Genomic DNA, 14,548 nt, shown 5'->3' with positions numbered 1-14,548 from the left:
AATACATTGGCATCTCATGTGTATGTCAAGTGTGTGCCGTCCATATACCACATGCATAGTAGTAGAGTTGTCTGTGTGTGAGGACGCCAGAGTACTGAAGCCAGTGTGATCCATTTCAGATGACCCTGGCCTGGCAGTGCACAAGATGGAGGGTAAGGAGTGGTCTCCTCCACGGAGTAACAGTACGGCCCGCATTCCTGCGGCTGAAGGGAGGAGATGCAGGCACTGAAGTGAGGTGAAGTGAGGAGGATGGAGACGGATATCTCTGAGACCCTCCCTTTGCAAAAATTCAAAACACTTCACGGAAAAGTGGTTCGCCATTTTAAATAAATGTAGCTTGGACCTCATATTGCTGATTATAGAGGAACTATCGCGAATCTTAGAAGAATTAAGAGAGGATATAGACAAAACCAAGGAAGAATTAGGAAAAATGATTACAGCAGAAGAGCTGACATCTACCATAGAAGACATCAATAACCAGCTGGTAAAACACACTCAGGAAATTAACAAACGCAAATTGCGGAAATACAGACGTGATACCCTTGATTACAAACTACAAGAGGTTTATACCTGGGCGGAAGTGTACGCGAAGAAAAGACAAACTAAGGAATACACATCTCACACAGATACCTCGTCCACAGATAGTGAGAGAACAGGACCTTCAAAAACCAACACACCACAACAACAACCGGAAACAGCTGGCTCATCTACCACTGTCCCTTTTTTAGAGGGAGGCCAACTAGACACAGAAGACCCAGGAGGGGACTCAGGAAAAACAAAAGAAAAGAGTCAGCCACAGACACAGACAGCAACCAGCAAAAAAGACAAAACGAAAAAACATTAAAGGAAGATAGAAACTTGGTTCTTAATATATCGAACGTTGAACTGAGTTCAGCCCAAGTCTCAACTCTACAAAAGGGTTTATCTTTCGTACCTACCGCCCACACAAACTTACTGGAACTGGAAGTTAGTTTATTCAAACTAACCAGGAAATTACGACTCCGAAATTTTTTTGATAATGTGGCAGGAAAAAGAACAGAAGAAATTGACGAATTGAGAGGACTCAAAGTACATAGCACATATATGCCACCGATGAGCCATAAGACCATTGACCTTTACGAACAATTGTGCAGGAAAGACCTGCAACAACTGAACACACAGAAAAACACCAAAAGAATGAACATGTCAAAGAAGGAATTCGGGACTCTCAAAAACATAGCTACCAATGAAGGGATAATCTGCCGAAAGGCGTACAAAGGAGGAGCATTGGTAATAATGAACCGATCATTTTACCAGGAAGCAGTCATGGAACATCTTAATGACACAGACACTTATATGGAAGTGGAAAGCAACCCCACCGAAGCAATCAGGAAAACGTTACAAGCAATTATAACGAGAGCGTATGAACAAGGAACCATAACAGAAAGAACTAAAAAATACCTCATCCAGGACAATCCTAGGTGCCCTATAATGTATATGGTACCTAAGGTCCATAAGAATTTGCAGAGGCCCCCGTGTAGGCCCATTGTGTCCACCAAAGAAAGCCTGCATGAACCGGTCGGGAAATTTCTTGACAAATACTTACAGCCTTTAGTATTGAAGACCAAATCATATCTGAAAGATACCACCGATTTTTTGTTAAAAGTATCCACAGTACAAATCGAGGAGGAATGGGTGATGGCTACCATTGATGTTAAGGCCTTATACACTTCTATCCCGCACCAACAAGGACTGGAAGCCATAGAACGAGCCCTATTAGACAGTGAATATCAGATAGAACTACAAATATTTCTATTAGAACTCATGCAATTCAAACTTATACATAGTTATTTTGAGTACGAAAAGAAGTGGTACATCCAATGCAGCAGTACATCAATGGCCAACTGTGCCGCTCCGGCGTACGCAAACCTGTACATGGCTGCATTTGAAGAGAACTATATTTATCAAAACCCGACTTGGAATCAAAACATTTCAATGCATGTTCGTTTTATCGACTACATTTTCGTGGTTTGGAAGGGCACAAAACAATCACTACAAGAACAAATCGAAATTCTGAACACCAGAGTGGACAGAATAGGATTCACATGGACCATCAACGAAACGCAAATTCAGTATTTGGATGTTGAAATCAGTAAAAAAAGGCAACAACCTCACCACGAACCTGTTTCGTAAAGCTACAGACAGGAACAACTTATTGCAATATGGGAGTCACCACCCGCAAGCCTTAAAAAGACACTTGCCATATTCACAATTGCTAAGGGTCAAAAGAGTAGTCTCAGAGGTCCCACAAAGTGCACAACAAATGGATACCATGATACAAAGATTTCGGGATAGGGGATATCCAGAAGAAATAATACAAGAGGCCAAAACCAGAGCTACATCTAAATCCAGACAGGATCGCCTGAAGAGCAACCAAAAGACACAAGAAAGACGCATCACCTGCGTCAGTAAATACTCCACACTTAGCACGCAATTTAAACAAATAGTAAGACGCCATTGGCCAATCTTATCTATGGAATCGGATTTTGAAGGAGCATTCGCACAAGAACAAGTATTTGCACATACACGAGCTAAAAACTTGGCAGACTTTTTGAAACCCACCAAAGAACCACAAACAAAACCAGTGTACCGGGGTACAGTACCCTGTCTTAATTGCAATACGTGTCATAACGTCATGAAGGGAACAACCATAACACACCCGAGGAAGGGATTTCCGATCCATCTTAACGCGACATGCGATTCAATGAATTTGATTTACATGCTTAAGTGTCCTTGTGGAGATGTATACGTGGGGCACACCAAGAGGAAATTGAAAATCCGTGTTAATGAACACAAAAGCAATATACGCACGAAATCTTTGAAATCTTCAGTGGCTGAACATTTCACAGTCAAGCAACATCACATAAGCCAATTAAGAGTTTGCGTGTTGGAAATGCTGGAGAAAAAAGAAGGGGCCATCAATAAAAACAATTTACTAAAACAGGAGAACCATTGGATATATTATCTGAACAGCCTCAAGCCCAATGGGCTGAATGAACGAACAGAATTTTTGTGTTACATATGAGTCATGGTTACCGTTTTAATGAAGATTCATGATTTATATGTTTATTTTTCTGATTGTTATTTAGACATATTAATTATGCGCAGCGCGCAATCACATAGTTGAGTTTATACCCCCACTGGGAATCGAACCGGCAACGTTAGCACATTGTCGACATAAAGTTTTTTTAAATGATAGTACGCCTTTAAAGAAAACAATCGTAGAAAGGGCATATTAGCGCATGCGCAGCACAGGGCGACCATAGAAACACGGAAGAAGAAGCCAGTATGTTCCATACACGCCCCACACTACCGGGTGTTATTTGTTAGAAATACGTCCAGGTGAGGGTTGATTTTAAAACAGCATGCAATGTTAGAGGCATTGAAACAACAGGTTTATCGGCAGTGCAACCAGTAGCCTTAAGAGGTGAGGCATTGCATTATTGAATTTCCGTGTGTTTAGAGGCACGATGTAGGGAGCCTCAGCGGTAACATTACTAGCGCCAGGAGCGGTAGTGGTTTAGAAGCCAGACATTGTTGATAATGCCATTACATGCAAAAAAACGGAATGATTCGGAACTAAGTAATGGTACATCAACCGACCACTAGAAATATATACAGGAATATTTATGCACCATGTTTAAATTGACTGCAATGTTCATTTAATTACGTTTTTTTACTTGTTTAACTAGTTCACCTGATTTAAGTGGGCTTTGAAACTGATTGTAAGTTTTTTGGATTTTCAGAACTATTTCCCTGATGAAGGCGGGAGACCCTGCCGAAGTGCATTGGACGTCATAAATTGGGAATTGTTATCATTTGGGAATGAACTATTGAGAAGTGCAATAAAGACACTTATGGATTAATTTAGGATTTTTGAATATTGATTTGGATAAACTTTGGCTGGAGGACCAGCACAAACCTGTGCTCAGGGTGACAGCTATACTGATTGCAGTATAGCTGCTACGTGTGAGGATGGAGACAAGGCACCTTTGGAAATTCCATAAGTTCTTTTATTAGCCAGAAGTTTCTGATTAGTCCTCCTGAATACCTCCATTTGGTGATGGCCGTGAATGGTAAGACTGCAGACTCTGCTGTGAAAGGGGAGGAAGTCTCTGGGTCAGGCTGCACTTTTGTCTGTACTTGATGACTCCTTCAGTTAGATTGATGACAGGCAGGTGCAGAAACCTCACACCTCTTTGTGCCTGTGCTGTGGGTGCTCTATGTTGGGACAGCCCTAGTGCTACCTGCTGGCTGTGTCTGGAGAGCCGCCTCAGGAGGACACTTCAAAGACCCACACAAACTGGTCCTGCACTTTGATCCACGGGCCGTGTCTTGAAGATGTATTTCAAGGGGGGACCCACACCCTCTCATTTAGTTCCAGTTCTAAGTCCTTGTTGATCAGGGACGGAGGGTTCCGCACAGACCTCAAAGGACTGCTGTGCGACCTCGACTGGGGTCTGCCTGGGCACATTTTCACACTCCTCTGAAACAAGGAGACTTGCTCAAAACCCTACAGGCCATCAGAATGAGAACTTCCTTGGGGGTGTGGATCCTCTATAGCACCACCTGGAACCCACACCGCACCCGTGGACCGGTTGTAGAGGGCCTGAGTAAACCGTGCATACTGAAACCTCAGTTCCCAAGCAGAGCCTGCGTTGGTGTGGTTTGAAGTGCTGCCCGTGTAGCCCCTAAGAGGGGAACTTTGGTGGCACCCGAGTCACAGCGATCCACAGAAGGTGTCGCCCCCTACTGGCCTCTTCCAAAGAGTGACCCTTTGTCTGTACTTTCCAGATACTCCTTCCTCGGTTTACAAAATCGCTGTCCTGCTGGAACACTCCCTCGTGTGAACTGTACCCGAACCATGATTGTGACCCAAGGAAGCACAGACCTTCTTCAGAAGAGGACATGAGACGGAGAGAGACACATGTCACACCTGGTGACTCCTGAGGGAGGAGAGGCGTCCTTGTCCACCACTTTCCAGTTACACAAAAGTTGATGAAAATCTGTGCCCCGGCCATATTCATAATCCCAATCCCTATCATCAAAACACAAGGGTGCTCGATTCCTACCAAGGCTGGCTGGTCCATTCGGGCTGCTGTACTGACAAAAGCTGTGCAATCCTTCAACTACCAAAATCCAGCAGATACCAGGAATGCAATCCCCTACTAACCATGAGTATAAAGTTATGTTGCTAACACTTGTATGTGGCCTTACAGCATCAGTAAAGCACTAATCCACTTCACTAATCTAGGCACAGTTCTCAGGTGGGCCTTGGATTTTCATTAGTTATGTATTTATGTTTTTTTGTGTTTTTTGGGGATAGAAAAGCTTTGTTAAATGTCAGGTTTAGACTTTGCCACTTGGTGAGTACTGTGGTCGATTGTGTAAAGGCAGGCCCGTATAGAGCTGCGTAAACAATGCAGGGGCATATTAGCAAGGGCGATATTGCCGCTTTAGCGGGACTTCTTCCCGCTAAAGCAGCAATATTTTTATCGCCCTATTAGCAAGCTGTCGCTAACAGCAGTTAGCGACAGCTTTTAGGCGATAGCGACCAGTTTGTGGCCCACTTTGCATGTCAGCGATATTTATCGCTAATGACATGCAAAGTGGGCGTACCCAACCTGTTAGCAACTGAAAGCAGTCGCTAACACAGCTATCGCCTATTAGCAAGGCTGGCGAAGTGATTAAAAAAATCGCGCTAAGCGCGAATATCGCCAGAACCTAACTCCTGCTCGGACCATGACTTAACCTGTATATCCAATGGGAGGTGGATATTCAGGTTAAGTCCCCATTAGCGATAATGCCTGAATATCGCTGGATTTCCAGCGATATTCACGCATTGAGCCACTATCACCGGATATTTTATCGCTTTAGAGGTAAGCGTTGCTAATAGCACGTTATCCCTGCGATAATATCCGGCGATAGGCGGCGATAAAATAAAATGCGCTGAGCACATTTAGCGAAAATTTTCACTATTTGTTGTTAATATGCCCCGCAGTGTTGTGTGCAGGAGGTTGTCGAATGTCTGATGCTCCCTTTACCTGAATGGCTTCAAGATGCCGATGTATGGATGCAGGGAATCAAAGGCGCATAGGCAAATGTAAAGGGCTAGAGTCTTTATGCATGGTCTACCAGCTTGACCTACTCACACATTTCTTAATGGAAGAAGAGCAGACTACAAGAGCTCCAAGAAGCAGTAGGACCTAGCCGGCTTTCCTTATTGGACATGCTGTTCTACCGACACAGAGAGTATGTGGTTTAACAGGACCGTTGCCTCCCCATAATGCTATTAAAAGGGCAAAGAGAATCCAGGGCCAACCAATCAGAACCTCCTATGCATTTTACAAGGAAACTTAGGTCAACAAACCTGTCCCTCCCGTATGTGTTACCAGACAGCTACAAGGAATCTAGGGGCCAAGCATTCTGCCCCTCCTATGCATGCTGCAAGACAGATACAGGGAATCCAGCAAGAAACCAATCTGTCTTTGCCATGCAAACTCACGCAGAGATAAAGGAAAACCAGGACCGACCGGCCTGCCCCTCCAATGCATGTTACTTTGGACAGAAGACTTCACACACATCCAACATAGTACAGATATGCCACATGCACAAAAATAATAGTTAACACCTATACGTGTGCCCCAACATCTGTTAACTTCAACTCAACTTCCCGCAGGAACACACTAAAGAGAACGCTCTGCAAGTATCCAACGGAGCAGGTAATAAACCCCTGAGCACCATCGAGCTCACACCAACACCGTCCGCTGACGCCTATAACAAACACATCCAAAATAACACACTGGACAGAATGTTCTAAGAGACCAAACAACAGCAGACATGCCATGTTGAGTTCACCCACAGCACTGACACTCATCATGTCACACAGAATATGTATATGTGAAGTTAAGAATAGTAAAGCTATACCTTGATGTTATGTTGATAGCCGATGCTGTGGACCCGATATATGTGCAGGTTGATGTCATTGACGTCAATATTGTGACATGTAACCTAATATGAATGGGTATCATTGACACACCACACGCCATATATAGAGCACACAGCAAACATCTAACAAAGCTGAGGTATGCCATTTTGTTGGGTATCACATGCGCACACGCTTGGCTTGTATCGTGCTACACTAACCAGTCAACAACGCGTGTTAATTTTAACTCATGCATTCATCGCGACTCAACTATTATCGGGGGGCACTTACCCCAGCGATGGCCTAAAAAGAACTACAGGTAGAATTTTGCAACAGTCCACCAACGTCTGCGATATTACTGGCCTGCAAGCAAAATGGAGGCAGTTGTCTGAGAGCTAGTCAGATTGGCTCCCACTATCCAATCAAACTTCCCCTAACATAGAACCATAGTCTTATTTGTTGAAAGGGTGACTAATAAGAATTGGTGCCTATGTCAGGTTCATTCTGGTTGGACGAATCTCTGCAGATTGCTTGAATCTACCTGCACCTCGTTTTGTGGTTCTGGTAGCTGTAGGATGCACTTTCACAAATGGGTTTTAAAGACTATTTTGCCACACAGGGCAGATATAATCCCTTTTACCAACAACCACACTGCATCATCATTAAATTCAGTTAACTCGCTCACAGAGCATTACCCCAGGGAATGGATAAATCAGGTAATCCAGACAGCAGGGCACACTTTTGGGAGCCCTCGGGTCTCACCCATTAAACTTCATATTCCATCGATCTATCAAAACTCATGGTGTAAACAGGACCGAACTAGAAATACACTACTTATGTCACAAAACAAAAACTCCTAAAGGCTCCAGCTATGTTGGACTCCTCAAACTCTGGGTGTAAAGGTATCAGACCTGATGGGGCAGTGAGAACATACTCCTAGTATAATCTGTGCTATGTACATAACATAATGTGACATGAAATAACATAACATAACGTAACATGTGGATCCGGGGACTTCAGGATCTGGCCAGCCTGCCCTAACCACACATGGGCCAGGCACAGACCAGGCAGGACCCAATGAATTGAGTTTGTCAGTCAGGCTGACTCATTTGCAAAACCCTTGTTGTTGACTTCTAATATGTTGCTCAAAATTGTTCTCAGACGGTAGGGATTTTAAAACGGGCAAATCCCCGAATATTGGCTGTTGCGCCATTGGGCTGTACCCCTGCTTTGTTCATTGTTTCGGGGAGCAGGCTCTGCTCTTTACCACCAGCACTTTGGGTTTCTTTGTTCATGAACTGTATTTGGTGACACCACCCCTGCTCAGCCTATGGACAGCCACATTCACTGCTATTCCCAGAACGCTTTGCTTTTTCACAAGATGAGCACTAGACAAGGATTGCAGCTTTGTTGACATGATATACACACACACACACACACACCCCTCCCCCCTCCCCCTCACAAGCACAGTGCACGCCAGCAGCAGATGCCAAATGTCCAATCTGAATTTAAGAAACAATCTCATTTCAAAGGCAGAAATGCGCCCTCTCTCGAATGTTATTTTCATCTTAGGGGTGGGTTTCAAGAAGCTGCTTTTTGTATTTGATCTAATTAAGTTTCTGTAAAACATTGGGTTCTAGTGTCACTGTCTCTGGGGGCGCGCATAGGGGAATGCTTGCACTGGGCCCCGCCCCTGTGTGGAGTTAGCAGGTGACACGTGCCCAGCGCGTCCACGTGACCCGGGGGACGAGCGTGGGAAGGCGGGGGCGAGGCCCACACACACACACACACGCACGCTGCGGCCTGGGGCAGCAGGGCTCGTCCCCCGGGGGCTCCGCTCAGAGCAGGTCGAGTGGGAAAGAAAATACGGCACCAGGGAGAACAAAAACCGGCCTCGGCTCTGAGCTCAAATCGATGGATCGGTAAAACAGGCAATGGGAATCAGGCGAGGCTAGGCCGATATAACTGGGCCTGCATCTGTATATTGTGGGCCCCAGCAACCCCACAGATGGTTTACACCGAATAATCTGATACCTGGGGGTGCCTTGAGCCTCTCTTGTGTACCTGACGTCATAGCAAGTGGCCCACAGGAACCAACACAACAACATGGCGCCTGCCAGAAGGCCAGACCCCTCTACCGATGCTTAAGAAGGAGACGCATCTTTCAAGAGAGCTTTGTAATGTCTCACACTTTCTCATTGGCTAAGTCCAACTCTGACTGCATTGCAACTTTTCTGCCCAAGGAAGGCAACCAAAAGAAGCTGAAGTCTGAATGTTACAAACCCGCTGATACTGCCTGACAGTGATGTACGGGCATCGCTGCAGTGCCACAGTGACATACCAGCATCAGTCCAACCTCACGGTACATGCACAAATCACTCCATTCTACGGTAACAAACACACACCGCTCCAGTCTCACCCAATGCAGAGGGTACATCCAGGAAAAGACAGATTAAAGCTAGTGATTACAAATTCAAGGTACGAGCGGCCTGGTTGGGCCCACGCCAGCTTCTAGGCCACCAAAGTCCACCCACCACCTCAGCCTTTCATGAGAGACCCCCACACAGACTCACACTGTTCACCACTCTTGAAAGTTCCTTCCATCCATCACCCCTCTGGCTAGGATTCAACCTGGTGAACGCAACACGAGTGGAACATTTTGAAACAAGTGCAGCCATGAAAAGGCACATCCCAACCCCCGACATGTGAGAGTGCACCAGCGATGTCTATTGACATGTTGTAAATGCAATCAATGCTAAAGCCCCCAACAGAGGTCAACAAGGACTCACCCGTACGATGTAGGAGACTCCAGGCCCCAAGATCCGGTCGTCGGGGTGCAGCCAGCCCTGCGCGGGTTTGTTGATGAAACTTCCCTTGCGGTTCCACTCCTCACCAGCAAGCTTGAAGCCCTCCACGCGGCTGTTCTTTCTTCCTCCCACACCAGCTGCTGCTCCACCATTACCACCACCACCACCACCTCGAAAGCGGTTCATCACCTGTAAAGAACATGGAGTTGAACAGACGGGTTCACAGGCGCTCAAGACAGCAGCCAAGCTGGCAGCGGGCCCCGCGGCCTCCGCCGGGGCCACACTGCGGGCAGCTGGCAGATCCTTGCTGACACTGGATGGGCTGCGGTTCAGAAACCCAGATGGGTTCGCAAACTTCCACTGTGGCATTTTGGGGATGAGCATGCAAAATGTGGTGGCCACTTCCTGGTCATCCTGCAGGCGGGGGTCAGCCAACGGAGGGCAAGAGTGGGCTGGTGATGGGGACGGGGAGGCGACCGGCGTGGAGGCGACCTTGCTACTCATGTCTAGGCTGGGTACCGCGTCCTCCAGTGATGTCACAGAGTCATTCCGCAAGCGATCATAGCCAGGCACTGTCAGCATGCCCTGCTGCTGTGTGTCTGCCTAAGTGCTTTTAGAGTGCTGGTCCCAAGCCTTTCTCTCTCTCTCCCTCTCTCTCTCTCTCAGCTCCATCCCCACCCCTGTGGGAGGCTCAGCTTGCATGGTGATGTCATGGTATTATTGCTCATTTGCCAGCACACTGCAGACCTGGGAGAGCTGTGCTACTGAAAGAAAAAAACAAACAGACCTCTCTCTGTAATCCCTGGCTCCCCTTCTCTGCCTGTCAGTAGGCATAACTCTCCTAACCCCTCCCTCCCTTCATCCATCAATGTCCTCCTCCCTCCCTCCCTCCATCCATCACTCACTCACAAGGCTGCTCACTCTTCATTGCTCGAATTTCGCATTCTCCCACCTCTAATTGTTTTGAGACAGACAGACAGACAGGTAGATAGATAGATAGATAGATAGATAGATAGATAGATAGATAGATAGATAGATGGATGGATGGATGGATGAATGGATGGATGGATGGATGGATGGGTGGATGGATGGATGGATGGATGGATGGATAGATAGATAGATAGATAGATAGATAGATAGATAGATAGATAGATAGATAGATAGATAGAAAGAATAATGGATGTGTTCTGGTTCGTATTAAGACATTTTTATATAAACATCAATACAAAGTGATAACTAGTGGAAACAACTAAAGTAAAAAATACTTTACTATAGTGCATATGGTGCACTCTGCACTCCTGACGCACATGGTTCACTCTGCTTTACTATAGCGCACATGGTGAACTCTGCACTCTTATGACGCACATGGTGCACTCTGTACTTCTGTAACGCGCATAGTGCTCTCTGCACTCCTGATGCACATGGTGTACTCTGCTTTACTATAGCGCACATGGTGCACTCTGCACTCCTGACGCACAAGGTGCACTCTGCTGTACTATAGCGCACATGGTGCACTCTGCACTCCTGACGCATATGGTGCACTCTGCTTTACTATAGCGCACATGAGGCACTCGGCACTCCTGTATTGCACATAGTGCACTCTGCACTCCTATGACGCACATGGTGCACTCTGCACTCCTGTAATGCACATGGTACACTCTGCACTCCTATGACGCAGCATTGTGGACTCTGCTTTACTATAGCGCACATGGTGCACTCTGCACTCCTATGACGCACATGGTGCAACCTGCACTCCTGTAACGCGCATGATGCACTCTGCACTCTGCACTCCTATGACGCACATGGTACACTCTGCACTCCAGTAACGCAAATGGTGCACTTTGCACTCCTATGACGCACATGGTGCACACTGCACTCCTATAACGCACTTGGTGCACTCTGCACTCCTATGACACAATGGTGCACTTGGCACTCCTATTATGCACATGGTGCACTCTGCACTCCTATGATGCACATGGTGCCCCCGGCACTCCTATGATGCACATGGTGCACTCTGCACTCCTATGACACACATGGTGCACTCAGCACTTCTATGACACACATGGTGCACTCGGCACTTCTATGACACACATGGTGCACTCGGCACTCCTATGACACACATGGCTTACCGAAAACTCTGACCAGTAGACTCCAGGTCATAATGAATGACGCTGCCCGGTTGATTTTCAGATTACCGAGGAGATCTAAAGCTACTCCCCTACTACAAAGCTTGCACTGGCTCCCCATTAAAGAAAGAGTGGAATTTAAGAACTTATGCACGGCCCACAGGGCAATCTATGGCAAAGCCCCAACTTATATCAAAGATCGTCTGCAACTTTACTGCCCTATGAGAACACTTCGATCCTCAGACTCCCAACTACTGGTCTGCCCTCGTTACAGGCTAGTGACCAAGGGAGGGAGAGCCTTCTCAGTGCTAGTCCCTCAGTTATGGAACAGGTTGCCGGAGGCACTGCGTCGGGAAGGGAACCTACTACGATTCAGGAAGAGCCTAAAAACATTCCTGTTCAGCAAAAGCATGAGTACAGTATAATCCAGCTTCCATCTCGCTAAGTTATTGTTTACTACCATCTTTCCTGGCGCTTAGAGGCCTGCAGGTGATTAGGCGCGCTATAAAATCCCATTAACAATAACAATAACAATAACATGGTGCACTCTGCACTCCTATGACGCACATGGTGCACTCTGCACTCCTGTGACACACATGGTGCACTCTGCACTCCTATGACACACATGGTGCACTCGGCACTCCTATGACGCACATGGTGCACTCTGCACTCCTATAAGGCACATGGTGCACTCTACACTCCTATGACACACATGGTGCACTCTGCACTCCTATGACGCACATGGTGCACTCTGCACTCCTATGGCACACATGCTGCACTCGGCACTCCTATGACACACATGGTACTCGCTGCACTACTATAATGCACATGGTGCACTCTGCACTCCTATGACACATATGGTGCACTCTGCACTCCTATAATGCACATGGTGCACTCTGCACTCCTATGACACACATGGTGCATTCGGCACTCCTATGACACATATGGTGCACTCTGCACTCCTATAATGCACATGGTGCACTCGGCACTCCTATGACACACATGGTGCTCGCTGTACTACTATAACGCACATGGTGCACTTTGCACTACTGTAACGCACATGGTGCACTCTGCACTTCTGTAACGCACATGGTGCACTCTGCACTCCTGACGCATATGGTGCACTCTGCTTTACTATAGCGCACATGAGGCACTCGGCACTCCTGTATTGCACATAGTGCACTCTGCACTCCTATGACGCACATGGTGCACTCTGCACTCCTGTAATGCACATGGTACACTCTGCACTCCTATGACGCAGCATTGTGGACTCTGCTTTACTATAGCGCACATGGTGCACTCTGCACTCCTATGACGCACATGGTGCAACCTGCACTCCTGTAACGCGCATGATGCACTCTGCACTCTGCACTCCTATGACGCACATGGTACACTCTGCACTCCAGTAACGCAAATGGTGCACTTTGCACTCCTATGACGCACATGGTGCACACTGCACTCCTATAACGCACTTGGTGCACTCTGCACTCCTATGACACAATGGTGCACTTGGCACTCCTATTATGCACATGGTGCACTCTGCACTCCTATGATGCACATGGTGCCCCCGGCACTCCTATGATGCACATGGTGCACTCTGCACTCCTATGACACACATGGTGCACTCAGCACTTCTATGGCACACATGGTGCACTCGGCACTTCTATGACACACATGGTGCACTCGGCACTCCTATGACACACATGGCTTACCGAAAACTCTGACCAGTAGACTCCAGGTCATAATGAATGACGCTGCCCGGTTGATTTTCAGATTACCGAGGAGATCTAAAGCTACTCCCCTACTACAAAGCTTGCACTGGCTCCCCATTAAAGAAAGAGTGGAATTTAAGAACTTATGCACGGCCCACAGGGCAATCTATGGCAAAGCCCCAACTTATATCAAAGATCGTCTGCAACTTTACTGCCCTATGAGAACACTTCGATCCTCAGACTCCCAACTACTGGTCTGCCCTCGTTACAGGCTAGTGACCAAGGGAGGGAGAGCCTTCTCAGTGCTAGTCCCTCAGTTATGGAACAGGTTGCCGGAGGCACTGCGTTGGGAAGGGAACCTACTACGATTCAGGAAGAGCCTAAAAACATTCCTGTTCAGCAAAAGCATGAGTACAGTATAATCCAGCTTCCATCTCGCTAAGTTATTGTTTACTACCATCTTTCCTGGCGCTTAGAGGCCTGCAGGTGATTAGGCGCGCTATAAAATCCCATTAACAATAACAATAACAATAACATGGTGCACTCTGCACTCCTATGACGCACATGGTGCACTCTGCACTCCTGTGACACACATGGTGCACTCTGCACTCCTATGACACACATGGTGCACTCGGCACTCCTATGACGCACATGGTGCACTCTGCACTCCTATAAGGCACATGGTGCACTCTACACTCCTATGACACACATGGTGCACTCTGCACTCCTATGACGCACATGGTGCACTCTGCACTCCTATGGCACACATGCTGCACTCGGCACTCCTATGACACACATGGTACTCGCTGCACTACTATAATGCACATGGTGCACTCTGCACTCCTATGACACATATGGTGCACTCTGCACTCCTATAATGCACATGGTGCACTCTGCACTCCTATGACACACATGGTGCATTCGGCACTCCTATGACAC

At 47.0% G+C, this 14,548-nt stretch overlaps 1 protein-coding gene across 3 annotated transcripts in view; it reads right to left on the bottom strand.

Moving 5' to 3' along the window:
- The window catches only part of SHC2 (SHC adaptor protein 2), a 272,791-nt gene that overhangs the window by 156,884 nt on the left and 101,359 nt on the right, over window positions 1-14,548 (bottom strand). For 2 of the 3 annotated variants that reach the window (XM_086946747.1, XM_086946748.1), the window contains exon 2: window positions 9,754-10,535. In XM_086946747.1, the coding sequence (XP_086802873.1) occupies window positions 9,754-10,353 (600 nt within the window). In that variant the 5' untranslated portion in view covers window positions 10,354-10,535. The remainder of the gene's footprint in view (window positions 1-9,753; window positions 10,536-14,548) is intronic. The other variant, XM_086946749.1, reaches the window with a different exon arrangement.

Source organism: Lissotriton vulgaris, chromosome 12 (genome assembly GCF_964263255.1).
Source record: "Lissotriton vulgaris chromosome 12, aLisVul1.2, whole genome shotgun sequence".
NCBI lineage: Eukaryota > Metazoa > Chordata > Amphibia > Caudata > Salamandridae > Lissotriton > Lissotriton vulgaris.
This window is presented reverse-complemented; position numbering and strand designations above follow the sequence as displayed.